General features: G+C 41.1%; 1 protein-coding gene across 2 annotated transcripts in view; it reads right to left on the reverse strand.

Annotated features, from left to right (window-relative positions):
- Window positions 1–2,851: 2,851 nt before the first annotated feature.
- The window catches only part of LOC116974938 (ras-related protein Rab-5B-like), a 45,329-nt gene continuing 20,599 nt past the window's right edge, over window positions 2,852–27,581 (reverse strand). For both annotated transcript variants that reach the window (XM_033023556.1, XM_033023555.1), the window contains 5 exons: window positions 15,035–15,291; window positions 12,852–13,003; window positions 8,906–9,028; window positions 7,698–7,791; window positions 2,852–3,898 (listed from right to left, as the gene is read on the reverse strand). In XM_033023556.1, coding sequence (XP_032879447.1) covers window positions 3,786–3,898; window positions 7,698–7,791; window positions 8,906–9,028; window positions 12,852–13,003; window positions 15,035–15,197 — 645 coding nt within the window. In that variant the 5' untranslated portion in view covers window positions 15,198–15,291 and the 3' untranslated portion in view covers window positions 2,852–3,785. The remainder of the gene's footprint in view (window positions 3,899–7,697; window positions 7,792–8,905; window positions 9,029–12,851; window positions 13,004–15,034; window positions 15,292–27,581) is intronic.

Here is a 27,581-nt window from a genome sequence, read left to right on the forward strand (position 1 = left end):
TCACCATGCTTTTATCTTATTATGCACAGCACCAATCACATGTAGTGCCCGAAAGTTGCAACAGATGCCAAGGTTTAAAATGTAGGTAATGCTAACTACAAAGCAATGAGATATTGTATTTGATAAAATTAGTCAATTTGTAACTGAACAAAATGAAGTTCAGTAAGAAATGTACAAAGGTAAATTTTCAGTTTGAGAAAACTGTATCAGAACATAATAAATCAGCCTTGGACAATATAAAACTAGAAGAAATAGTATTCATAAAGAGAAAAACTGGTCGAAACTGGAGATTGGGAAAAATGTAATGAAATGTAAAAGACAAGGTAGCAAAAGACCCACTAAAAAGGAAGTGAGAAGAAACTTGCAAGGGCTATCAAAATTAACATTTTATTTCCATTAGGAAAAGAAGATCAATGATGTACATTTTTAGTACTTACCAACTTAGAATAATGATGTTACAAATGAAGATACAAAATAGTACACATGTTGAGCGATTATTGTGCATCAGTTTTATGGAAGAGGACATCCAAAAGAAAAACTCAATAAAGGGCAAGGTAAACAAAACAATACAGGTAGTTCTGCTATAAAGCGGGTTTCCTTACGGCAAACTGGATACAAGACGATTGATGAATTTGGGAATAATATATGTTTAAAGCTGGCTGAATTGGTATAATATATTGTTGACCGGAAATGAGAGAAACACTTTAGTTACTTTAGAAATTGTCAAACAGAGAATAAGCTGTATTGGAAAAAAGAATCTAGGGGAAAAAAACTGTTTCCTTGTAACGTTCTCACTGTTATCAGACACCATTGTCTCTGAAAAACTATCTGTCAGTTTCACAGCAAGTGGCCATTGAAATTGACAAGCAATTGCTTCTATTGACACTTGTGCAATGATACTCAATTAAACAATGTAACATATAACCTTTAAGTACTTTCAGCTTGCAGTAAAAAATAACCATACCTATTAAAAAAGATTTTTTGAACATTCTGCCGAAAAAAATTTGTAATTGCGAGCCTAAAACTCTCTCACCCCTTTCCCCCATTGACACAATTGTTATTATAATGTGATTTACAATAACACCATGTTTATTAAGAATGTAACTATTGCATTCTAGCAGAACTAACTGTAGAAAGAAATGTTGTAAAGGCATGAAAAGAATGGCAAATCTCTAGGATCACATTGTTTTTACACAGAGTTTTAAGGAAAGTAAGTACATAAGCAGTGCAAATGCTCAAATGATTATCTGAAATGTCCTTGATTCAGAAATGGATAGTATAGACTGGGAAATAGTACAATAGTACAACACTTGGATATTTAGGAAGGGTGAGATGTAAAGGATTAGCCTACTATTGCTTTTTGCTGCATGGTCATCAGGAATGAGTGACTGATCATCTTCATAACATTTAATTCTTCAGCAATCCAGCTTGATTTAAAGTTGGCCGTGCCTGATAAAGCTGGTTAAATTCTCAGAGGAGGTTCACTAGAAAACATCTATCAATATTGTTATCAACTCCTGGAAAATATTTTCTGGCTAAATTTAACAAAATTATTGTGATCTCCAGAGGTCATATTTTGTGTATACTTGCATTAAGGTTAAATTAGATTTAAGTTTAAGACATTAACACAAACTCATGGGATTGACAGAAAAATTATCTTCCCTCACTGGAGAGGTCTAACACTAGAGGGTATAATCTAAAAATTTGAACCAGGTTTTTCAGGAATTAAATGAAGAGATTTCCACATGCAGAAGGTTATAGAGGTTCGGAACTCTTCTGTAAATTGTGGTTGAAGCCAGTTCAAATATTATTTTTATTCAGAGTGATAAACTTCTATCTAAAAGTATTGAGCGATAGGGGACAAGGATACCCATGGTCTCTCTGAATGAATGAATGAATAAGCTTGAGGAACTAAACAGCCTTCTCATGTTCCTTGGTAGGTGTTAATATCATAACAGTAAATTGGACAACTCAAGAGACCAAAGTGTCGCCTATACCCTCACTGCTTCAAAACAACTGAGCAAATTAAATCATACTCTGCAGTATTGTTGAAAGTTCTATTAGTCTCCTAGGATTTTTCATTGATTTTTATTTATTTCTAAAACGATTTAGAGTGTCTAGTTTTAAATAGTCTGTCTCATTGCAGCAATTCTAAATCCATTAATGGGACAACATTTTTTTTCAACTGCAATTTAGACAGGAATAATGCTTGGCTATAAAACCCTTTTAAGTTGCTTCCTGCTTTCTATGTCAATCTAATTGATCAATAAAAGACCATTAGCATTACTAGTTTAGTTTAGTTTAGAGATACAGTGCGGAAATATGACCTTCGGCCCACTGAGTCCGCACCGTCCAGCGATACCCACACATTAACACTACCCTACACACACGAGTGACAATTTTACATTAACACCAAGCCAATTAACCTACAATCCTGTACGTCTTTGGAGTGTGGGAGGAAACCGAAGATCACGGAGAAAGCCCACACAGGTCACAGGGAGAATGTACAAACTCGATACAGACAGCACCCAGTCAGGATGGAACACGGGTCTCTGGCACTGTAAGGCTGCAACTCTACCACTGCGCCACTGTGCTGCCTGTACTACATGTCTGTATTTTTATACTCCTGATGTACACGGATAAAGCAGTTTCCTGTGCTGGCCTTTTGCCTGCAGACGGCTAGAGGGAAAATACATAGGACAGTGTTGCATGCAACTGAAGGTGTTAGAAAATATAAAAGATATCATTTCAGTTTGTCAATTTAAACAGTGTTGCAAGTTGCTTATCATCTACCACAACAGTAGGTTAAATAAATGAACCGCCTCAATCCACACAAATTTGGAAACTTGGATCACGCTTCTTTTCATTTTATGTAAGAATATTGAATATTAACTCAAAATGTGCTGAGAATCAACCATACAAGGCAGACCTACAATCAGACCATTTCCTTCTTGTTTGAAGGGGGATATCCATATCATCAGGATACATAATGTGTGCAAAACAAAAATATTACTGAAAGCAGCACAAACAATATTTAACGCATCTGTAACAATTTATCCAAGAGCTTTCTTAGCCTGGGTCATGATATCAATAATCCTGATCTAAATGCTAATTTTGTTCATTCAATGAATTAACAGTATTTCCTGTAAAATTAGAATGGATTAACCATTGCCAAGTTTTCAAACTACAAAAACCAAAAAAAAACCTCAAACTTCTATAATACTGAGCCCAAGTAAACAGGATTAGCACACCCTTCAAATATTCTCATAACTAACTTGTACAAGATTTAATACAAAGCTGCATTACATTTTTTTTAAATATCTCCCCCCCCGCCTCAAAATGACAAGCTAAAACTATATGAGAAGAATGCAGCTAAATAAGGAGACTTAATGCAGAACATTAGAGAAAACTTAATTTTGTATTCTTATTGTACATCAATTGTATTAAAATTAATAAGGAAGACTGGGATAGGAGATCAGGAGACAGGGAGGGGGGAGGGTATTTTCTCTCAGCAAAGTTAAATTTACAAAGAAAACCTTCATTGAAACAGGTGGGAAAAGAGTAACTAACCTTTACATACTGATTTGTCACGCTATTTACATTGTTTACTTTCTACAGGACAGAGACCTGTAGTCAAGTGTGAGCAAAATGACTCATGCAGATGTCCACAGTGAAGGGTAAAAGGATTTAGCACAATAATGTGTGCTGATAATATAAAAAGGAAGCCAAATTTCCAATATCCATTTTTGAATTGTTCATGTTGTTTCGAGGCCCAAATACTGTTCTTAATTGCCACAGCAACCCCGTTGGCTCTGCTGATTCGTTTCTTGTAGATTTAACCCCCGATTTCTAGCCGCGGTTGCTGGATTTTGAGGATCATTTTTTGGCATTTTCTTAGCTGTGGGGAAAATAATAGAATACATTGATGACTTCCCTAAATAGCCAACCGTGGCTGAGAGAAAGTGTTCCAACTTCCCAAGGATGTTTGTGCTCCAGCATCAGGCACATATGAAATTTAACCTTCACTGAAGCCGAGTTGATGTTTTGTAGCAATGTTACAACATTTTGAGATTTAAAAAATCAAGTCTGAAATTTATCCCATCAGATAAAGCATAAAAATAAGTTTAATTTGACACCTAATTCACTTTCATATCTTCAGTATTAAAAAAGTTATGGCCATTTTCATACTCGGAAATTAGCATCTTGTTCCCTATTGCTTTTCCATTGACTTAACACAAAAGCTGTGATCAAGGACAGTCAAAAGCCCATAACTTTCTTAAAAATTGAGAGAACTGAATGAAATTTTCAGTTATTATAGATTGAAGCATTCTGAAATAAATATGAAACAATCTTACTTGGATGACCTGAAATTAAAGCATATATTTAGTTAGTGACCCAATTGTAGCTAATTACAAAAATCAATTACTAGATCTAAACATCTATCCATTTCTTAAGAACAGGTTAACATTTTTAAAAAGCCTATAACATTCACACAAGAATTCACAATATAACATGATTTTTAAATCTCATTGTCATGAATTTATAGGGCAAATGGAAGGAATTTAGTGTTTAATTCCTGTAAATTAATGGGCATTTAAATCATCTTCCGAGTGGGATTTTGTGAAACGCGCTGGTTTGGAACGTTGCGGTTGCAGTGAATTTAAACCCCATATCGGCAGAAAAAATACTGCCTGTTCGTATATTTACATAATGACATTTTCGCAACTTGAAATTTTCATTAAAGGCATCCTAAGAAGCAAGTTTATATGAAAAAATAAACGGCATACCTTGCCTTGTCCCCTACGTGAGATCCGTCCCTTTGTCGGCGTTGACGGCATTTGAAGATGATTTTAATTTTATTCCAACAATTAAATGACCCAGCGCTAATTTTAATAAACTTAATAAAACGGCAGTCAAAGTGATTTTTCTTTAGCAACTAAACAGCCTGACAGAGATCGATTTGAATAGGCTGCAGAAAAATCGCATTTTAAACCCGTCCCACCCCCCCCTCTCAAAGGCGCCAAAGTCGCGCACACGGGCAGCGACAGAACTGCAGTGCCGCTGAAGGTAAGTTTTATAACATATCTATATTTTTATGTTAATATTGTTCATCTGGTCATTTTTGGTCACCGTAAAAGGAAAGAAGGCATTAAGATGGAAAGAGTGCAGAGAAGATGTAGCCAGAACTTAACGACCTTAGACAATAGACAATAGCTGCAGGAGCAGGCCGTTTTCCCCTTCGAGCCAGCACCGCCATTCAATGTGATCATCGCTGATCATCCCCACTCAGTACCCCGTTCCTGCCTTCTCCCCATATTTCCTGACTCCGCTATCTATAAGAGCTCTATCTAACTCTCGCTTAAAAATCCAGAGAATTGGCCTCCACTGCCTGAGGCAGATAATTCCACAGATTCACAACTCTCTAAATGGCCTACCCCTTATTCTTAAACTGTGGCCCCTGATTCTGGATTCCCCTAACATCGAGAACATGTTTCCTGCCTCTAGAGTGTCCAATCCCTTAATAATCTTATATGTTTCAATAAGATTCACTCTCATCCTAAATTCCAGTGTATACAAGCTCAGCCGCTCCATTCTATCAACATATGACTGTCCCGCCATCCCTGGAATTAAAAAGGAAAGGATAGATTGGGCAGGCTAGGACTTTATTCCTTGGAGCTCAGGAGGATGAGGGATGATCTTTTAGGGTGTATAAAATCATCAGGGGAATAGGTAAGGTGAATGCGTAGAGTCATTTTCCTGGGGTTGGAAAATCATGAACTAGAGACCATAGGTTTTGGTGAGCTTAAGTGCAACCTGAGGTGCAACTTTTACACACGTACGTTGGGGGGGGAAATGGAACGAACTACCAAAGGAAGTGGTTGAGGCAGGTACATCAACATTTAAAAGACATTTAGACAGGTACATAGGTAGGAATGATTTAAAGAGATATGGGCGTGGGACTAGGTTAGATGGGACTTCTCAGCCAGCAAGGATGAGTTGGGCTGAAGGGTCTGTTTCCATGCTGTACGTCCCCAAGATTCTATAACTTTTCCCTTGTTCACATGCTGACCATATATTAGAGATGAGGAATCTGTTTGGTCCTTGGTTGCATGTGTATTTTGGCGCAATATGCTGCTATTCACTCAAACGGTAATATTTTGGTCCAAATTATAGGAGCATTAAAGCAAGTATTTGAATATCAAACATATTCACAAACAACAGAATAAGTTTTCTCTTGACAATCAACAATAGTCAAATTAGTTGAAATGCGCCAAATTCTCCTTTCAAATCTGTTTTTTGTGCAACACGTGAAGAAACAACACGAAAGAACATGATTTTCCATTTATGTTATACAGAGCCAGCAAACAAACTCAAGTGCTTCATCACCTGTTCAGCATCCAAACAATTCTCTTTGCTGTAATTTTATGCCTCGTGATTCAATTCAAGCTATTTAAAATCATCTAATCTAAGATCCCTGCAAACATCAAAATAGAGAAATTTGTTGATATTTCTAAACAAAATCTGATTTCATCTGCTTATCAACATCCCACCACCACCACCTGCAACCACCTACAACCTGCCACACTTATTCCTGCCTCTCCCTTCTCCTAGTTTTCTTGCAAACCCCCCACCCCCACCCCCACCACCCCCTTCCCCCCCCACACACAGTCTGAAGGACCTCAGCCTGAAACATCACATATCCATGTTCTCCAGAGATGTGTAGGTAGGAACTAAAGATGCTGGTTTAAACTGAAGATAGACACAAAACGCAGGAGTAACTCAGCGGGACAGGCAGCACATCTGGAGAGAAGGAATGCCTGACATTTCAGGTCAAAACTCTTCTCCAGAGATGGTGCCTGACCCACGGAGTTACTCCAGCACTTCATTTCCTTTTTTTCAAAAAATACAAGTGGGGTTCATAAAAAGTATAACTTTATTTATAAATAAATAATGCCGGTGAATGGGTCACAATTAGTAGGTAGTGTGCAGCAGAGAAGGCAAAGAGATTTGATAGCATGCTATAAATATTTAAAGAATGGCAATTATTTATGCATACAATGACATGGAAATTATTTGGACAGGTACATGTACAAGAAATATTTAAAAGGTAGGGGCAAGTGGGACTAGGTTAGATGGACATTATATTTTTCTTTGAATGAGGCATTGTTAATTTAAATTTGTTATTGTAAATTAAAGTTTATTTTTGCAAAGAAGTCCAGAAAGGGGGGGGGGGGGGGGGGGGGGGGGGGGGGGGAGTTGATTAAAATAAAAGGAGAATAAAAAAGAATTGACACATTAATTGGCAGTATAGATTAAATGGGCCAAAGAGCTTGGTTCCAAAATATAACCGTGTAATTCATCATTCAGATGGAAATCTGATCTAGATTAAATCTTCCAGATGAAATCTTATAGTACTATAGTCCGTATATGTTAGATCCTCATGTTCATGTGATAGGAGGGGGAGAATCAGGCTGTTTGTCCCATCAAGTCTACTCCACCATTCAATCATGGCTGATCTATCTTTCCCTCTTAACCTCATTCTCCTGTGAAAATCTTCTACTCTGAAATGAGAGCAATGCGCCATCCCCCTGCATAAAACTACAATTTATCCTGATTACAAACACTTATTTAGATTTCATATATTCCTAATTCACATTTACCAAACAATGAAAATATTATAATCTAAAACACCTTACCTATTGCTAGAAATATATCATTGACATTCATGGCAGTCTTTGCTGATGTCTCCATGAAGAGAAGGCCACAGTCTTCTGCATATGTTTGTGCTTCCTAAGGGAAAGAAAATGAAATGCTTAAGTGCTTAGGCCATTCCAAATATCGGTCCTGCCAAATCTTTTACATTTTGTGCACTTGGAAATTAAAAACACTCAACAATCTAGGATTAATTAAGAAAGACAATACATGATTACAATCGAGCCATCCACAATGTACAGAAACATGATGAAGGGAATTATGTTTAGTACAAGATAAAGCCAGTAATGTCCGTTTAAAGATAAACCGAGCATCTCCAATGATGTAGTTAGTAGTTCAGGACTGCTCTCTATTTGTGCCTGATAACAGCTGGGAACAAACTGTCCCTGAATCTGGAGGTGTGCATCTTCACACTTCTACACATTTTGTCTTATGGGAGAGGGGAGAAGAGGCCAGGGTGCGACTCGTCCTTGATTATGCTGCTGGCCTTGCCGAGACAGCGTGAGGTGTAAATGGAAGGGAGGTTGGTTTGTGTGATGGTCTGGGCTGCGTACACAATTCTCTGCAATTTCTTGCAGTCTTGGATGGAGCTGTTCCCAAACCATGCTGTGATGTATCGTGATAAAATGCTTTCTATGGTGCATCTGTAGAAGTTGGTGAGAGTTGTTGGGGACATGCCAAACTTCCTAAGCCTTCTAAGGAAGTAGTTGCGTTCTTCTCGAACTGGAGTATACACGCATCAAACTTCTACAGATATTTCTGTAACCAAAACCTTTATGACCAAGTAAGCTAATGGGGTGACTAGAGCGAGAATATATATTTGCACTAGATTTGAATCTATGATACCGTTCATCTGAAATCAGTATTAAACTCCTTCATTGACTCCTTCAGTCAATATTAGCAGCACCATACAGCTTAATGTAACTCTCTTTGCCTCATTCTCTTGCCATATTACTGACATTGGTTATCCAAAGATAAGGTTTGAAGTGGCATTTAAAAAGGAACTACACTGTTGTACTGTGCTGTTTCACAATCCTAATTAAAAAGCATATTTACCCATTTATCCGTGATAAATTGCATCAGTCATGGAAAGGGAAGGTGAAAGTGATGTTTCGAACTGAGGGTGTGAAAAAAATCAGGGACATTCTATGTAAAGGGCACGGCACAACAGCATGTTGTCTCAAATCATTACCTCATACTCCACCATTCGTTTATCTGCCAGATCAGCTTTATTGCCAGCCAACGCTATCACTATGTTAGGACTGGCTTGTCTCTGCAACTCCTTTACCCATGCTTTTGCTCTATCAAATGTTTCCTAAATAAAATCAAATAGAATTAATGCATTAACTTATTACTCAAATACCATAACATGTGCAGCAAATTTGCTTCTGGAATTTAGCTTCATTTTGGAAATATTATGGCAAATATAGAATACAAGAATTGGGTAATAACAAGTCAATATGCATCCAATGACTACAACTGAACAACAAGCACTTAAACAAGATCCTAGTGCTTTCATTATTTGAATTCCTTCCTAAAAATGCCAGACATTATGGAGGCAACCTACAGTTTTAATCTGAAATGCAAGCACGCATTCTGAAAACACAGCTCTGTGATGAAAAGCTTATTTGTTTGACCCACTGTACAAGACATTCAATACAAACAACAGTCTGATACATATCGACGTTTTGTTAATTAAAAATAACTTTCAATTCAAATTTCCTCATGACTTGCTAAATACACCATCTAGTGGCTTGACTCAGGATCTATGGTACAGTTGGAATATTAACCATCACTCAGATATAAAAATAAACTAAATGAGAGAGAAGTTTTTCCTTTGATCAGTGACCCACAGTAGACATTTTAAGAAGATATAACATTTCATAAGGACAAGATGCAGACTGGTCACTGCGACTGTTGACACAGTGTGACGCAGTACACAACTTACCAAACCACTAAATGCCCTGGTCAACAATACAGTGACATAAATCCCAGTCCCATCAACTTTAATTTAATTAATCATTTGGAGTTAAAACAAACACTTTAGTCATATGATGAAGACAATAAAACTACTGAATTGTAAAAACTAATTTGGTTCACTAATGTCCTCTGGAAAGATAATCTTACCTTTGCTGATGTGAGTGAAATGCTACTCCAAATCCACAGAAATTTGATTAACTCCGCCCTATCCACTGAAATTACTCAACTGTGCCATGTGAAAGTAGAAAAGGGATAAATGTGGCCAGACGCAAAAAGCTGGAGTATCTCAGCAACACATCTCTGGAGAAAAGGAATAGGTGGTATTTCGGGTCAAGGTGCTTCTTCAGACGGGTCCTCAGAAGGGTCTCGTCCCGAAACGTCATCCATTCCTTTTCTCCAGAGATGCTATCTGACCGGCTGAATTACTCCAGCTTTTTGTGTCTATCTTCGGTTTAAACCAGCATCTTCAGTCTTTCCTACACATAAACATGGACATATCGAGGGTCTGAATTCACTCTGGTCTTCCTCACAAACCTTCAGGGATCTGGTGTCTAAACCGAAAGCACACATAAAATACAATGGCCCATTGAATCCACCATCACAACAACCCTGTCTCACCAGCAGGCAGAATCTATAGAAGTTGATGGTAACCATGTGAGATGAACCTAGCTAACCTCAGCCTTTCCAAACTTACCATTGAAGATGTACCTATCCATGACAGCAATAGCAGAAGCTGCTAAATTTTCAGACGAAGGATGTGATGGCCACTATAATTTTACTAAATGGGAGAGACTCAATTAGAAACTAGACATCCACAAAACATTGCGGACCCTCACTAGCAACACCACAATAGGTCCAGCCTATTCCTCACACAACCACCACTATGAGGTTAAGGGATTAATCTTACCTTCATGGGTAATGCTGAAGATCATGCCAGGAGAGGTAGGCGGCGCGGCTCTCGTCAGCAGCGGCCTCTGCAGTCCGTCTGCGTTTTTATTATTTTATGTCTATGTTTTTATGTCGTTTTTGTTATTTTTGTTGGGGTATGTGTGTGGGGGGGTGGGGGTGGTGTGGGGGGGGTTGGGGGTAACTTTTAAATCTCTCCCTGCACGGGAGACCCGACCTTTTCTTTGTCGGGTCTCCGTTGTCGTTGGGGCTGCAACGAGGAGCGGCCTCCAACAGGAAGACCGGGGGCTCCAGTGCCGACACTCACCTCACCGTCGCGGAGCTGGCCGAGTCCAGAGCGGGTGGAGCTGTGGTGGACGCTGCTGCGGCCCGACCCCCGGAGATTCGGTGGCTGCAACTGCGGGTTTGGCGGACAGTGACACCGGGAGCCCGCGGGTCCCTGGAGGGAGACCGCTTTTCGGGGCTTCCGCAACGGCGACTTCTCCCGCCCGAGTTGCGGGGTTGAAGAGCTCCTGGAGCGGGGCCTTACAGCACCGCCCCGCGCGGCTTGGAATGGCGGCGGGTCTCTGCGAGCGCGCGCCGGGGGCTCTAACACCAAGACCCGGTGTGCGACCTTGCATTACCCGGCGTGGCTTAATGGCCACGGGACAATTCGCCATCGCCCGCCGGGGGCTTTGACTTTGACTCTGACATCGGGGGGGGGGGAGTGCAGTGGAGAGAAAAGTTTTTTGGCCTTCCATCACAGCAATGTGATGGATGTTTATGTAAATTATGTTGTGTCTTGGGTCTATTTGTTTGTAATGTATGGCTGCAGAAACGGCATTTCGTTTGGACCTCAAGGGGTCCAAATGACAATAAATTGAATTGAATTGAATTGAGAGGCATAAGAAGTACATAAAAATGGATTGCCGAACAAGTGAAACTGTACAAAACCATATGCACGCAAAACAATGGTCAAGATTAAAGTGATCACACAATAGCGCTATAATATCTTGTGCGAATAATTGTGTACAATCAAGTAGTGAACAGAAGGAGAAGGAAGGCCTCAATAATGAACCCATCGTCAAAGACAGCGGGCAAAGCAAGCAAGTGCTGGTGGCAAAATTGAGGCATTCATATCCACGTTCAGCCAGAAGTGCTAAATGCATGATCCATCTCATCCTTTTTCTGAAATCTTATGCTTGGAGCCAATTTTCAATTACAGTACATTTAACACTGGCATGTACTCATCGATGTGGCAAGTTCCCAAGGATGCCCTATTCACATTCAATTCCATTCTCTAATTTTAACCAGTGAAATATTGCTCAGATTTTGCACTTCAGAAGTACCAGACAATGACCATTCCCAACAAAAGCATGCTTAACCACCAACCCATCACATCCAATGGCATTGCCGCCACCAACTGTACAACAAGATCTCGGGCGAGGGGGTAGCAATAACCAGAAGTCCAAGTTGGCCATCCGCATAAATATTGTGGTTATAAAGCAAATCAGGGGCCGGGTATCCCGTGACAATTGATTCAGCTCCTGTTGCAAGATGTAATATGGAACATGATGGAGTTGCACTGAATGAGTGTAGCTGCAACAATATTCAGGCAGCTCCACTTTATGCAGGACAGAGCAGCCTGTGTAATCGTATCCTCTGCATTATCGTCAACATTCAGTTCCTCTACCAGCAGTGCACCATGCTGCAGGATGAGCAATCTACAAAATGAACGATTATTACTTCTAAACCAACAGTGTCTCAAACCAGCTCCTCTACCGTGAGGAAGAACAAGGCAGGTACATGAGAACACCTGCATAATCTGCTCCATCTCATTCCAAATAGATATAAAGGAAGGAACTGCAGATGCTGGTTTAAATCGAAGATAGACACAAAAAGCTGGAGTAACTCAGCAGGTCAGACATTAACTTCTCAAATCCAATAAACAATGGCCAATAAATCCCAGCAAAATCCAAATTCTAGAAAAATAAAATAAAACAGCCTCCACCACATTACACAAATGGTTTATGTCTACTTGGATTAATTAAATTGTTATTTGCAAGTTTGTCAGTGTTCTCTAGAGGAAGGAGAATTAAGTTGAATATTTAAATAAGAAATATTTTTAAATGATTATGATTATCAGCTACAATTTTAGATGTGTTCTGCATCTTTGAAGAATACATTTTATTATATGATATTCTAAAATCTGAGAGGCTGGCTGTGCTCATTCCAGCTACCATTATGTATTAACTTACAATATTTACTGTTACCTGTTTTGTGATATCAAAAACCACTATGGCAGCTTGGGCTCCCCTGTAATACATTGGTGCTAAACTGTGGTAACGTTCCTGACCGGCAGTATCCCAAATCTCAAATTTCACCGTTGTGTCATCCAAACAAACGGACTGAGCAAGAAAGGCAGCTGCAAAATAAAAATATGTAAAGTGCAATTAATTTTATATAGTCAAATTAACAATTTTACATCTTGTTTATTCCTCTCAGAAATTGTATTTTGTTTTTTCCGCAATTCCGTTGTGGATGCTAATCCAATTACTGATGTACAGTAGAGCATCACAAAGCTCTGCATCAGAATCCAGTGGATTTACGCAGCAGCTGAAACAAAAGTAGTTTCCCTCTAGTTTCTCTCTCCCCTGACTCTCAGTCTAAAGCAGGATCACGATCAGCTGGGCAAGTGGGCCGAGGAATAATTCATGGAGTTTAATTCAGATAAATGTGAGGTGTTGCATGTTGGGAGAACCATGACAATGAACAGTAGGGCCCTAGGGAGTGTTGTAGAACAGTGAGATGTTGGAGGACAAGTACATAGTTCCCTGAAAGTGGCATCACACTTAGATTGAGTGGTGAAGAGGCTTTTGGCATGCTGGTCTTCATCAGTCAGAGAATTAAAGACAGAACTTGAGACATGTTATTGTTGTACAATATTTACGTGAGGCTGTACTCAAGAGTATTGTGTGGGAATACTAAAGAATGGTCTCAACCCGAAATGTCACCTATTCCTTTTCTCAAGAGATGCTGCCTGACCCACTGAGTTACTCCAACATTTTGAGTTACCTTAGAGTATTGTGTTCAGTTTTGGTCACCCTGCCATTAAGATGCCATTACACTGGAAAGGTGCAAAGAAGATTTATGAGGATTACCAGGACTCGAGGATCTAAGCAAAAGGGAGAGATTGGGCAGGCTAGAACTTCATTCCTTGAGTGCAAGAAGCTGTGGGATAATCTTATAGAGGTGTATTAAACCATGAGGGGAATGCACAGTTTTTTCTCCCTAGGGTAGAGGAATCAAGGTTTGTGATGAGAGTGGATCCTGAAGAGTAACTTTTTCCACACGTTTTGTTCTCTGTGTAGGGAACAGGCTGCCAGAGGAAATTGTTTTGTGGGGTACAATAGCAACATTTAAAAGACATTTGGACTGGTACATGGATAGAAAAGATTCAGAGGGTTATGGCCCAAACCACAGGCAAAGGAACTTGGTTAGAGGGGCATTTTGGTCCGCATTGGCGAGTTGGGCTGAAGGGTCCCTTTCCGTGCCATATGACTCTATGAATGCCTTCTTCACTACCTTATTCACCAGTGTCATTTCTATCCACAGATGCTGCCTGAGCTGCTGAATACTGCAGCAGTTTGTTTTGTGCTTTAGATGAAGCGGCATCTGTGCAGAGTTAATGTTACAGCTGGATGACCTTACACTGGAAATGACTAATTATGACAAATTTTGGAAAAGTTGCATAACTCAAATTGCTGCATTCAATCGAGTCTTGAGGCCTCTACCTTGCTTAGATGGAGGATGAGGCAATATTCTTCAAGCTTACATTTGGGCTCTGTTGGAATACATAGTTCAAAGTGCTGGTGGAATGAAAGTAGTGACACGTAACTGAAGTAAGTGTCTAAAGAAAGTGCTCTGCAAAGCAGTCACCCGATCTGCATTTGATATGTACAAAGTACAGGAGAGGATATCTTGTATGCTGAATACAATACACTAGATTGGAGGAAGTGCAAGTGAGTGGCTGGAGCATTATCCATCCATCTAAATGATGGCACTCCGAATCAATTTCCTGCTCTATGAGAGATTTGGGCAGATGGGCGAGGGTGAAGAGACCAGTGGAAATGATCGTTAACTGTAGATATTCAGTCAGGATGCTTATATAATATAATCATACTTGGCTTCAATGCAAACTCCACAAAATATGACCAGTGGAAAAAATGTCTCCGCATTGCAGATTTTACAGTGACCAAGAACATTGTCAAGTGCCTGATTGCAGTTGTCTGCCAGTGCCACTGGTCCAGTCCACCAGGAAAACCTCTGGACAATAAACTGATGTTTGACTAACCATATTATAAAAATAACATTTTAAAACAATAAAATCGCTATGGCACATCTAAGATGAAATGGCTATTACATACATCAAATAATGTGTTATTCAAAAACTCACCACCGATCGTTGTCTCTTGGAATTCGTCAAACTGGCCTTTGACAAATCGCAGAACTAAACTTGATTTACCCACTGCCATATCTCCCAGTAGAACAAGCTTGAACTGGCAGATCTTTGTCTGGCCAAGGCCATTTGGTCTGGAGGCTCCTCTATTTGCCATCATCCCTTATATTTGTAATTTCCTCTTCCAGTTTCAGTGAGATTGCCACTGTTCAGTCATGCGAGAAGAAAACTGGTGTTCAGTGACTACTTCACAACTGTTAAAGTAGAAAATTCAAGATTCAAATACATCAAATAGTTACATTGAAACTCATGTTATAGTATCATACAGACAAAGGGTAGGGTAATATTCAACGACAACAACATTAATGAAATATCCTTCTCAGGACCACAATTATACTGTCCTCAGGAGCACAATTAGTATCAATGGGATTTTTTTTTTTTAAACATCACAACGATGTTAAAGTTGTTTTAGAAATCCAGAACTTGATTAGTTTTAATTCTGGATAAAAGTGCAACTTTTTGGCATTGTTGAAAATTATTGAGTTAAGAAGTTACTCTCTTATTTAATAAGTAGCAAAAGTTTCATCATTAAACAAAACAAAAACAATAATACTTACTTTCCTTAAAATTGTTAATTCATACTAGGATTAGTCAAACCTTGAATATATGACCCTAATGTAATTTTTCAGAATATAATAAATCATAGCTGACACAAAGAATAAATTCTTGATAAAGTTTGGCAAATTAATACACGCCAATTTAGTTGGTAAACTAATCACCACGTCTCAAAAATAGAATAGAATGTACAAGAAAATTGTAAGCACAAGTTATTTCCATGTGATTAAATTAATTTAAATCAAAAATGGAACAAGAAGTTACTCAGCTTCAAATGCATCCAATACAAAAGGTATTCAAAATACACAAGCATTCTTAGAGTTTGCTATGGCAACTGTTCTGTCCAAAGTGGCAAGAAATTGTAGAGATTTGAATGCAGCCCAGTCTTCATGCAAACCTGCACTTTCTCTGTAGCTACAACATTCTGCACTGTTTATTTTCTCAATTGCACTACCTGATGTACTCACCTACAGTATGATTAACCAGTATAGCGTGCAAAACAAAACTTTTCACTGTATCTCAGAGCACATGACAATAATAATAAACCAAACCAAGCATTCACGAGCCTCAATTTAATTTAAATTAAGTTAAATTGACGGGTCTCAACCCAAAACGTCACCTATTCCTTGTCTCCAATGATGCTGCCTGTCCCGCTGAGTTACTCCAGCATTTTGTGTCTACATTGATAGTTACCATATTCCATCCTATGTTACACCTATACCAATAGTTAGCTAGCAAATTCAGAGCATGCCTATGACCTCCAAAAACAAAACAGATGGCGGTGAACCATCGACAACTGCTACAATTGTGTTCTGGAATCTCCATTTGGTCCAACTTCAGATCTGGAATTCATACTATAAAACAGGTTGGAGATCAAATCATAAATGTTGCATTTAAATACAACTTCTTGAACATTTTATACTATTTCAAAATGCTAATTTATCTAAAATGGTTAAGAGATCTTAATGTACATCATAATAAATCTCAACGACAAAGCTTGCTTTCCTCAAATTGTTTGCAGAGGGTCAAAGGCACTAGTTTATTCATGGTTAGACATTGCAAATACATGGGCAATGCTTATATTCAAACCTGATCAAGATATATCGATTCCTAGATACCAAACTCACTTATTGCAGGAAAAAGCATAAAAAATGAAACAAATATCTGAATTTTATAAGGGAGAAAGAATAGGAAAAAAAACCACTGCAAAACTCCACTTCCAACACATTTGCCCAGTCAAGGAGAGGGGCTTTGGAGATGTATCATTCATATTGTCCCAGAGCTGAACCTCACGATTGAGGAACACTGGCAAATGCAACAAAGAAACTTCTATAGTTGTACTCCCCAACCCCTCCAGCCCCCAATTTCCCTTTCCCTATCAACACACTTGTTTTATAATGTTTAAGAAAGAACTGCAGATGCTGGAAAAATCGAAGGTAGACATAAATGCTGGAGAAACTCAGCGGGTGAGGCAGCATCTATGGAGCGAAGGAATAGGCGATGTTTCAGGTTGAAACCCTTCTTCAGACTGATGTGCGGGGGGGGCGGGAACAAGAAAGGAAGATGCGGAGACAGTAGGCTGTGGGAGAGCTGGGAAGGGGAGGGGAAGGAGGGAGAAAGCAAGGACTACCTGAAATTGGAGGTCAATGTTCACACCGCTGGGGTGTAAACTACACAAGCAAAATATGAGGTGTTGCTCCTCCAATTTGTGGTGGGCCTCACTCTGGCCATGGAGGAGGCCCAGGACAGAAAGGTCGGATTCGGAATGGGAGGGGGAGTTGAAGTGTGAGCCACCGGGTGATCAGGTTGGTTATTGCGAACTGAGCGGAGGTGTTGGGCGGAGCGATCGCCAAGCATGCGCTTGGTCTCACTGATGTAGAGCAGTTGACACCTGGAATAGCGGATGCAATAGATGAGGTTGGTGGAGGTGCAGGTGAACCTCTGCCTCACCTGGAAAGACTGCTTGGGTCCTTGGATGGAGTCGAGGGGGGAGGTAAAGCGACAAGTGTAGCATTTCCTGCGGTTGCAAGGGAAAGTACCAGGGGATGGTTTGGGAAGGGACAAGTTGACCAGGGAGTTTGGAGGGTACGGTCTCTGCAGAAAGCAGAAAGGGGTGGAGATGGAAAGATGTGGCCAGTAGTGGGATCCCGTTGGTGGTGGCGAAAATGTTGGAGGATTATATGCTGTATGCGATGGCTGATGTGGTGGAAGGCGAGGACAAGGGGGACTCTGCCTATTTGCGAATGGGGGGAGAGGGAGTAGAAGCGAAGCTGCGGGATATAATGGAAGAGGAGAACCCCCATTTCCTAAAGAATGAGGACATGTCCGATTGAGTCTTTACAGGAAGCAGGGTGGGAAGAAGTGTAGTCAAGATAGCTATGGGAGTCAGTAGGTTTGTAGTAGATGTCAATCAATAGTCTGCTTCCTGTGATGGAGACGGTGAGATCTAGAAACGGTAGAGAGATGTCGGAGATGGTCCAAGTGAATTTGAGTGGATTGTCACCTTGTCATGGTGGAGAAGCGTGTGTGGTCCTGAGATCCTGAGAGCGATGCTATCTGGAGCTATGCTCCTAGTTGGGTCACCCATGGTGGTAAAGTCGAGGGGGAGGTCTCTGACAAAGAACAATCCAACCAAGACCTCAACGGTGGAACAGGCGGAGGATGATGGCTGATTTTAGTGGAGCGTCACAACGGTTGGGAAGGCGGATGAAGGCTGCAGCAGAAAAGGGTCTCCGGTCGTCTTGGATCATGCCACTAGATTCTGACCCAGATTTGTCAAGGTCCATGGGGTGGCTGTCTGTGCACCAGTCTCCCCACATTAAACAAAGTCACTCACAGGTGTCATCAATGAGAGGACAGTCATCCTCGTTTCGAGTGACCGCCAATGATGATGATGAGTGCAGGATGGAATTTGAGTGCAGGATGGAAATTAAAGGTGAAGTTGATGAAGTCAGTGAGTACTCCATGGGTGCAGGAGGTAGCACCAATGCAGTCATCAATGTAACGGAGGTTGAGTTCGGGGGTAGGGCCAGTGTAAACCTGGAACAGGGATTGTTCAACGTACCATACAAAGAGACAGGCATAGCTAGGGCCCATGCGAGAGCCCATAGCTATGCCTTGGATTTGGAGGAAGTGGGAGGAGTCGAAGGAGAAGTTGTTTAGGGTAAGGACCAGTTCTGCTAGGCGGAGGAGAGTAATGGTAGACGGAAATTGGCTGGTTATGCGGTCAAGGAAGAAACAAAGAGCTTTAAGACTCTCCTGGTGGGGGATGGAGTTGTAGAGTGACTGGACATCCATAGTAAAGATGAGGGAGTGTGGGCCTGGAAAACGGAAGTCATTGAGGAGGCGAAGAGTGTGTGAGGTGTCTTGGACATAGGTAGGAAGGGATTGGACCAGGGGGGATATGATGGAGTCGAGGAATGTGGAAATTAATTCAGTGGGACATGAACGAGCAGAAACAATGGGTCTGCCAGGACAGTTCTGTTTGTGGATATTGGGGAGAAGATAAAATCAGGCCGTGCAGGTTTGGGGAACGATAAGGTTGGAGGCTTTAGAGGGAGTTGGAGGCTTAAGGTTGGAGGCTTCAGTAATGGTGCTTGTGATTAAGGCCTGGTGCTCATCTATGGGGTCATGGTCCAAGGGTAAGTAGGAGTAGGTGTCTGAGAGTTGTCGCCTGGCCTCGGTCCGGTTGAGGTCAGCGTGCCAGACTACCAATGCACCTCCCTTGTCGGAGGGTTTGATTATCCAGTCAAGGTTGCTGCAGAGTGAGCGGAGGGCTGTGCTTTCGGGGGGGAGAGGTTAGAGTGAGTAAGGGGAGTGGAATATTTGAGGCAGTTGATGTCCCGCCGGCAGTTGGAAATGAAAAGGTCTAAAGAAGGTAGAGGGCCATCCGGGGGAGTTGGAAATGAATAGGTCTAATTTTAAAGTAATTCTCCAGTTCCCAGAATCTACAGATAGTGTTCCCTAATTCATAAAAGATTGACACAAATGCTGGAGTAACTCAGCGGGACAGGTAGCAACTCTGGATAGAAGGTATGAGTGACGTTTCAGATCGAGACATTTTTTCAGACATTTAGTGTCTGTCTTCGGTGTAAACCAGCATCTGCAGTTTCTTCCTACACATCCTTAATTCATAAACTGCACTACAATCCAATGAGCATTATGGAAACATGTTAAAGCATAACATGTACTTTGGATGGGCAAATGTCATTGTCAGGCATGAATCTACAACCAACATTGAACTAACTAACTCATTCCACCGTACAATACAAAAATGCATGATACGCCATTTCACACCAAGCTGAAGCTTACCAAGCATTCAATGTGCTGGTACAGATCAAAACTATAGTCGAGCATGTAAGTCAAACAACAAACAAGAACAGACAGAACCCAGGACGCTGTTCAAACTTCAAGTAAAATATTGCGTAATTTTTAGAATATTTTACATGAAACATCATCTCAGGATTTTTGATAAGTAACGTTGCCTCCACCCTTCACACCAAAAATGTTTCCCCCCTCAAAGTGGCTAGCAAAGCAAAAACAGCAAGTGATCTTTGCAATCAAGTAATATATATAACCTATAATATACGATCAGAAAATAAACAAGGGAAGAATCAACGAAAGGGTGATTTAGGTGATCAAATCAGTTTCCAAACAAGAAAAAAATGAAATAGGGGTGGGGGGGGGAATAGGAAAGAGGAGGGGAAAATAACCTAATTTCAAATTCACTAATTGCAGGAAAATACTTTTCCAAATGTATTGGTCATCATTATTTATCATGCTAATTAAAATAGTATTAGTGTTTTCTAATGACAATTTTTAGAATCTAGTTTAATGAAGATTAAGATAAGGAGGGATAGGACATGGACAGTAATTGTTGGGCCAATAAGGAATGTTGTTGATCAGACACACTGTGGGGTTCTATCCACAATTTCCTGATTGGCATACAAGTGGATACAGTGATAAAAAGGCATATGACATGCTGCCTTCATAGGTAAGGGCATAGAATAAAAGTTGGGAGATTACATTGCAACTTTACAAAATATTGGATAGACTGCACTTGAAATACTATGTGCAGTTCTGATTGCTATGCTATAGGAAGGAAGTAATTTGCTGCAGAGAATGTCAAGGAGATCACCAGGGTGTAGCCTGAATTGGAGAGTTTTTGTTATAGGTAGGGACTGGACTTGTTTTTCCTGCAGCAAGTCCATGATAGAGGTTTATGAAATTATAAGAGGCACAGATAGGGCAGTTACAATTTCCCTTCCACAGTAGGGGATCATAAAGCAGAGGACATAGGTTGAAGGTGCGAGGAAAGAGTTTTAAAGGGGATTTGAGGAACTTTTTTTTTAAACATAGCGGTAGATATCCAAAACACATGGTCAAAGGTGAAATCAGAGAAAGTCAGTAGGTTTAAGATGGGCAAAAAGATTGACATGGATGTGGGCCCATGTCTGTTCTGTATAACTCCATGATTATATATAATCATAAATATGAAAACACACAATTGAAAGCAACGATGAAGTGCCAACCTCAGTAATTCATAAGCAGGGACTGATTATTATTTTTTTTATTGGTGTCAATAATAATTTTTAATTCTTTAAAAAACTTCATACAAGAGGTGCATCAATGTCCTGCCTTTATAATCACATTACACTATTGGCACATCCCACAAACAAGTGATTTAGTGAAAGCTCTACAATTAGCACTTTGAAAGTCAATTGCAGCATCCTTTAAGGGCCTGTTCCACTTGGCGATTTTGCCGGTGTCATATCAGTGTCACCAAAAGATTTTGAACATTTCAAAATACGCTGCGACAGAAAAAAACGTTGCGACACTTTAAAAAACACCGCGCGTCATACGTCATCACACCGCGTCACCGCCGCATCATACGTCATCACGCCGCGTATTTGTCGGTGACCTGATACGTCAGTCAATGATGCCGGCAGTCGCCAAAAAAATCGGCAAGTGGGACAGGCCCTTTAAGCAAAATGAATTAAAACGTATTATAATTGTCAATTTGTGACCAGTACAGAGTTTAATTGGTGGAAATTTTATAATATTTCCAGATGCGCCGGGGCTTTGTTTCACTGATATTCAGTGAAAATATATAAAAGCATCCTCTAATCAAGCTGCTGGCTAATTTAAACATTAACAAAGAATATTGTTTTATTCAGCACTTTCAGGGACATCATTTCATATCTAAACTGAAATTATGTCCCTGAAGTGCTGAATAAAACAATATTCTTTGTTAATGTTTGATAGAAACATAGAACATTGGTGCAGGAGTAAGCCATTCGGCCCTTCAAGCCAGCAGTGCCATTCAATATAATCATGGCTGATCATCCAAAATCAGTACCCCGTTCCTGCTTTAGCCCCATATCTCTTGATTCCATTTGCCATAAGAGCGAAATCTAACTCTCTTGAAAACATCCAGTGAATTGGCCTCCACTGCCTTCTGTGGCAGAGAATTCCACAGATTCACAACTCCATGGGTGAAAAAGTTTTTCCTCATCTCAGTCCTAAATGGCCTACCCCTGCACTGTGACCCCTGGTTCTGAACTCCTCCAACATCAGGAACATTTTTCCTACATAGCCTGTCCAATCCCTTAAGAATTGTATATGTTTCTATACAATCCCTTCTCATCCTTCTAAATTCCAGTGAATACAAGCCCAGTCGATCCATTCTTTTTCTTTACACATTCTAATTCCAATTCTACTTGAATTTTGTTTATTCCATGTAAATCTATTTTTATTTAAGCAAAAAAAATTGGGTTCATTTATACAAGTTACATTTTCTCAAGTGAAAATGTTTTTCAATTTAAGAAATTCAAAATATATACAATTTTTAAAGAGTTAACATTTGGCATACTCTAAACATCCCAGAAACATCACAGGGCTTCTTCAGTCAGAGTATTGAGTATAGATGTTGGGAGGTCATGTTGCAGTTGTATAAGACGTTGGTGAGATCGCATTTAAGGGCCTGTCCAAATTTGCGGGGACATAATTTGCGAGTGTACAAGCGTTTAGGAGAGTATGAAAAAGTGTCATGGTCGTGTTGTATCGCCGAAGTAGAACACCTCTTTCGACCCTCCTCGACTATGTAGAGAACCTCCTACGAATATGTTGAAGACCTCCTTCGACTATGTAGAAGACCTCCTCCGATCTCCTTCTACCTCCTTCGACTATATTGAAGACTATCTCCGACTAGCTTCGGAAAAATTGGACACCAAATAGTGGAGAGTGAAGACGACCTCTTTCAACTATGTTGAAGGCTATCTACGACTACCTTTGACTACCTTCGATTACTTCGACTACCCTCGATTGCCTTTGGTTACCTACAAATAGCATTACGACCTACTATGACCTATATCGACTAAACCTACGAGTAAAAAAATATAGATTTTTTTTCCATGGCAACCTTTTTTTACGCGCTGGCCTTTTTCAGCATGCTAAAGAAAAACACGGCAACCTAACTGAGGCCTCGCGTACGCGGGGCTGCGCTCGAACATGAAGGAGAGTTGCAAAGACCTCTTAGGACCTCGTGTCGACCATGCTGCGAGTATGAGTCGAGGGCAAACTCTTCTAAACTCGCCAATTAGGTCCCCGCAGTGGGACAGGCCCTTTAGAGTATTGTGTTCAGTTCTGTCCAATGTTATAGGAAAGATATTGCCAAGCTTGAAAGGGTTCAGAGAAGATTTACAAGGATTTTGCCAGGTCTAGAGGGTCTGAGCGAGAGGGAGAGTTTGTGTAGGCTGGGTCTCTTTTCCTTGGAGCGCAGGAGGATGAGGGGTGATCTTATAGAGGTGTATAAAGTCACGATCGGGTAGATGCACAGAATCTCTTGCCCAGAGTAGGGGAATCGAGGACCAGAGGACATAGGTTCAAAATGAAGGGGAAAAGATTTAATAGGAATGTGAGGGGTCACTTTTTCACACAAAGGGTGGTGGGTGTATGGAACAAGCTGCCAGAGGAGGTAGTTGAGGCTGGGACTATCCCAACATTTAAGAAACAGTTAGACAGTTACATGGATAGGACAGGTTTGGTAGGATATGGACCAAGCACAGGCAGGTGGGGCTAGTGAGGCTGGGACATGTTGGCCGGTGTGGGCAAGTTGGGCTGAAGGGCCTGTTTCAACACCATCACTCTACGACTCTATGACTCTAAAAATTCTAGAACTTCAATTTGCTTGTCCTAGAGTTGTAGGAAGCCGAGAACATCCAATGTCCTTTTTGTGATCCAAACATTGTCAAACTTTGGGAACTGAGTTTTACTCACCCCTATGCAACTGGATCCTCGACTTTTGCAGCAGACCACAATCAATGCAAAATTGCAACAACACTTCTTCCTCGTTAACCATTAGCATAGTAGCACCTTATTCCCCTGCTCTAGTCACTGTATACTTCAATTTGCACAAATTAGTAATAATCTTTCAAAAATTAGTAATAATCTTTCAAAACTCTTTAGATTCTGGAGTAGTTCCTGAGGATTGGCGGGTAGCAAACGTAACCCCACTTTTTAAGAAGGGAGGGAGAGAGAAAACGGGGAATTACAGACCAGTTAGTCTAACATCGGTAGTGGGGAAACTGCTAGAGTCAGTTATTAAAGATGGGATAGCAGCACAGTTGGAAAGTGGTGAAATCATTGGACAAAGTCAGCATGGATTTACAAAAGGTAAATCATGTCTGACGAATCTTATAGAATTTTTCGAGGATGTAACTAGTAGCGTGGATAGGGGAGAACCAGTGGATGTGGTGTATCTGGACTTCCAGAAGGCTTTCGACAAGGTCCCACATAAGAGATTAGTTTACAAACTTAAAGCACACGGCATTGGGGGTTCAGTATTGATGTGGATAGAGAACTGGCTGACAAACAGGAAGCAAAGAGTAGGAGTAAACGGGTCCTTTTCACAATGGCACGCAGTGACTAGTGGGGTACCGCAAGGCTCAGTGCTGGGACCCCAGCTATTTACAATATATATTAATGATCTGGATGAGGGAATTGAAGGCAATATCTCCAAGTTTGCGGATGACACTAAGCTGGGGGGCAGTGTTAGCTGTGAGGAGGATGCTAGGAGACTGCAAGGTGACTTGGATAGGCTGGGTGAGTGGGCAAATGTTTGGCAGATGCAGTATAATGTGGATAAATGTGAGGTTATCCATTTTGGTCTCCAAATCTGAGGAAGGACATTATTGCCATAGAGGGAGTGCAGAGAAGGTTCACCAGACTGATTCCTGGGATGTCAGGACTGTCTTATGAAGAAAGACTGGATAGACTTGGTTTATACTCTCTAGAATTTAGGAGATTGAGAGGGGATCTTATAGAAACTTACAAAATTCTTAAGGGGTTGGACAGGCTAGATGCAGGAAGATTGCTCCCGATGTTGGGGAAGTCCAGGACAAGGGGTCACAGCTTAAGGATAAGGGGGAAATCCTTTAAAACCGAGATGAGAAGAACATTTTTCACAATGAATCTCTGGAACTCCCTGCCACAGAGGGTAGTCGAGGCCAGTTCATTGGCTATATTTAAGAGGGAGTTAGATGTGGCCCTTGTGGCTAAGGGGATCAGAGGGTATGGAGAGAAGGCAGGTACGGGATACTGAGTTGGATGATCAGCCATGATCATATTGAATGGCGGTGCAGGCTCGAAGGGCCGAATGGCCTACTCCTGCACCTAATTTCTATGTTTCTATGTTTCTATATATACCCACAACTGTGCAGCCAGACACAGTTCCAATGCCATCTTAAAATGTTTTGATAATACAAATAATACAAAAATATAAATAATACGAATATAGGGAAGGACGATTCAAAGTATGGGAAGGAGATTGAACATTTGATTAAATGTGCCAGAAAAACTATTTTACACTCAATGACAGCAAGACCGAGGACCTGATTGTTGACTTTAGAAGGGGAAAACCCAAGGTTCCATGAATCTGTCTTCGCCAAGTGTTGGTAGTGGAGAGAATCCATAACTTCAGGTTTCTGAGAGTGCATACCTCTGAAGATTGTCCTGGGCCCAGCAAATTGGGACAATACTAAAGAAAGCCCATCAATGCTTCTACTTCCCTAGAAGTTTGAGAATTGGTATGTCAACAAATACTCTGTGGAACTTTTACACGTATGTCAGAGAGCATACTGACGAATTGCAACATGGCCTGGTTCGTTAACTCACACCAAGGAACCAAGGAGTGGCAGATGCTACTCGGTTAATCACAGGTACTGACTTCCCCACCAAAAACATCTAGAGGAGGTGCTGCCTCAAAAAGGTAACCTATATCAAAGACCCATATCACCTTGGCCATGTTCTCATTTCACTCCTTGCATCCGGGAAGAAGGTACTGTGAAAACTGTGGCCACCAGGCTCAAGAATAGTTTATTTCCAACAACTATCTGGCTCTTGAACACCACACAATATTTACTACTGTGAATTTCTATGGACTGTCTGGTTCTATGAACTGTGAGGAGGATACTATGAGAGTGAACTGTGAGGAGGATGCTATGAGAATGCAGGGTGACTTGGACAGGTTGGGTGATGGGGCAGATGCAGTTTAATGTGGATAAATGTGGGGTTATCCACTTTGGTAGCAAAAACAGGAACGCAGATTATTATATAATTTGTACAAGTACAACGGGATCTGGGGGTCCTTGTTCATCAGTCAATGAAAGTAAGCATGCAGGTACATCAGGCGGTGAAGAAAGCGAATGGCATGTTGGCCTTCATAATAAGAGGAGTTGAGTATAGGAGCAAAGAGGTCCTTCTGCAGTTTTACAGGGCCCTCGTGAGACCACACCTGGAGTATTGGGATGAGAGAGGATCTTATTGAAACATATAAGATTATTAAGGGTTTGGACACGCTAGAGGCAGGAAACATGTTCCCAATGTTGGGGGAGTCAAGAACCAGGGGCCACGGTTTAAGAATAAGTGGTAAGGCATTTAGAACGGAGATAAGGAAACACGTTTTCACACAGAGAGTTGTGGGTCTATGGAATTCTCTGCCTCAGAGAATTCAGTGGAGGCCAGTTCTCTGGATACATTCAAGAGAGAGCTTGATAGGGCTCTTAAAGAAAGAGGAGTCAGGGGATATTGGGAGAAGGCAGGAACGGGGTACTGATTGGGGGATGATCAGCCATGATAATATTGAATGGCGGTGCTGGCTCGAAGGGCCGAATGGCCTACTCCTGCACCTATTGTCTATTGTCTATTGCACTGAGGACTTTAGGATTTTTTAACACGCCAACAGTCTGTCTGTTTTTTCGGGTTTTTTTTGTTATTTTTAGTGCGTTTAAAAGGTTTGTGTAAATGTTCTCCGGTTTGTTTTATGTGGGGGGTGGGGGAGGGGGAACTTTTATTTCATTCTCTTACCTTGCGGGAGATGCGATTGTTTTCCGGATCACATCTCCGGTAGCTCTGCGGCCTAACATCATGGAGCTTGAGGCCTCCTCGGACTGACTTTGAGCCCAACTGCGGGGCGTGGACGACATCGGAGCTGATCCCTTGCCTGGGATCGCTCTAACCACGGCCTGCGGACTTTATATCGAGAGCTCGCAGTCTCGGGAGAGGCCGAGTCGGGAGCTCCAACGACAGAGGTTCGACACTCCGACCCGGGGTCCGATCACCCGGGGCGGGGGAGCTAACATCCACCCGATACGGGAGCTGATCGCCCCGATGCGGAGGTCCCAAACGTCGCCAGCTACGGGAGTCAAGATCATCCCGTCAACGAAAGGCTCGAGGCCACCGACCGCGGGGGAACAAAGAAGGGAAGAGATTGAACTTTTTTTTTTGCGCCTTCCATCACAGTGTGGAATGTGGAGGAGTCACTGTGGTGGATGTTTATGTTAAAATGTATTTTGTATGTTCCGTTGCTTTTTATTTGTATGACTAACATGGCAAATGAAATTCCTCGTATGTTGCAAAACAAACTTGGTTA

The sequence above is a fragment of the Amblyraja radiata genome, chromosome 7, assembly GCF_010909765.2.
Source record: "Amblyraja radiata isolate CabotCenter1 chromosome 7, sAmbRad1.1.pri, whole genome shotgun sequence".
Lineage (NCBI taxonomy): Eukaryota > Metazoa > Chordata > Chondrichthyes > Rajiformes > Rajidae > Amblyraja > Amblyraja radiata.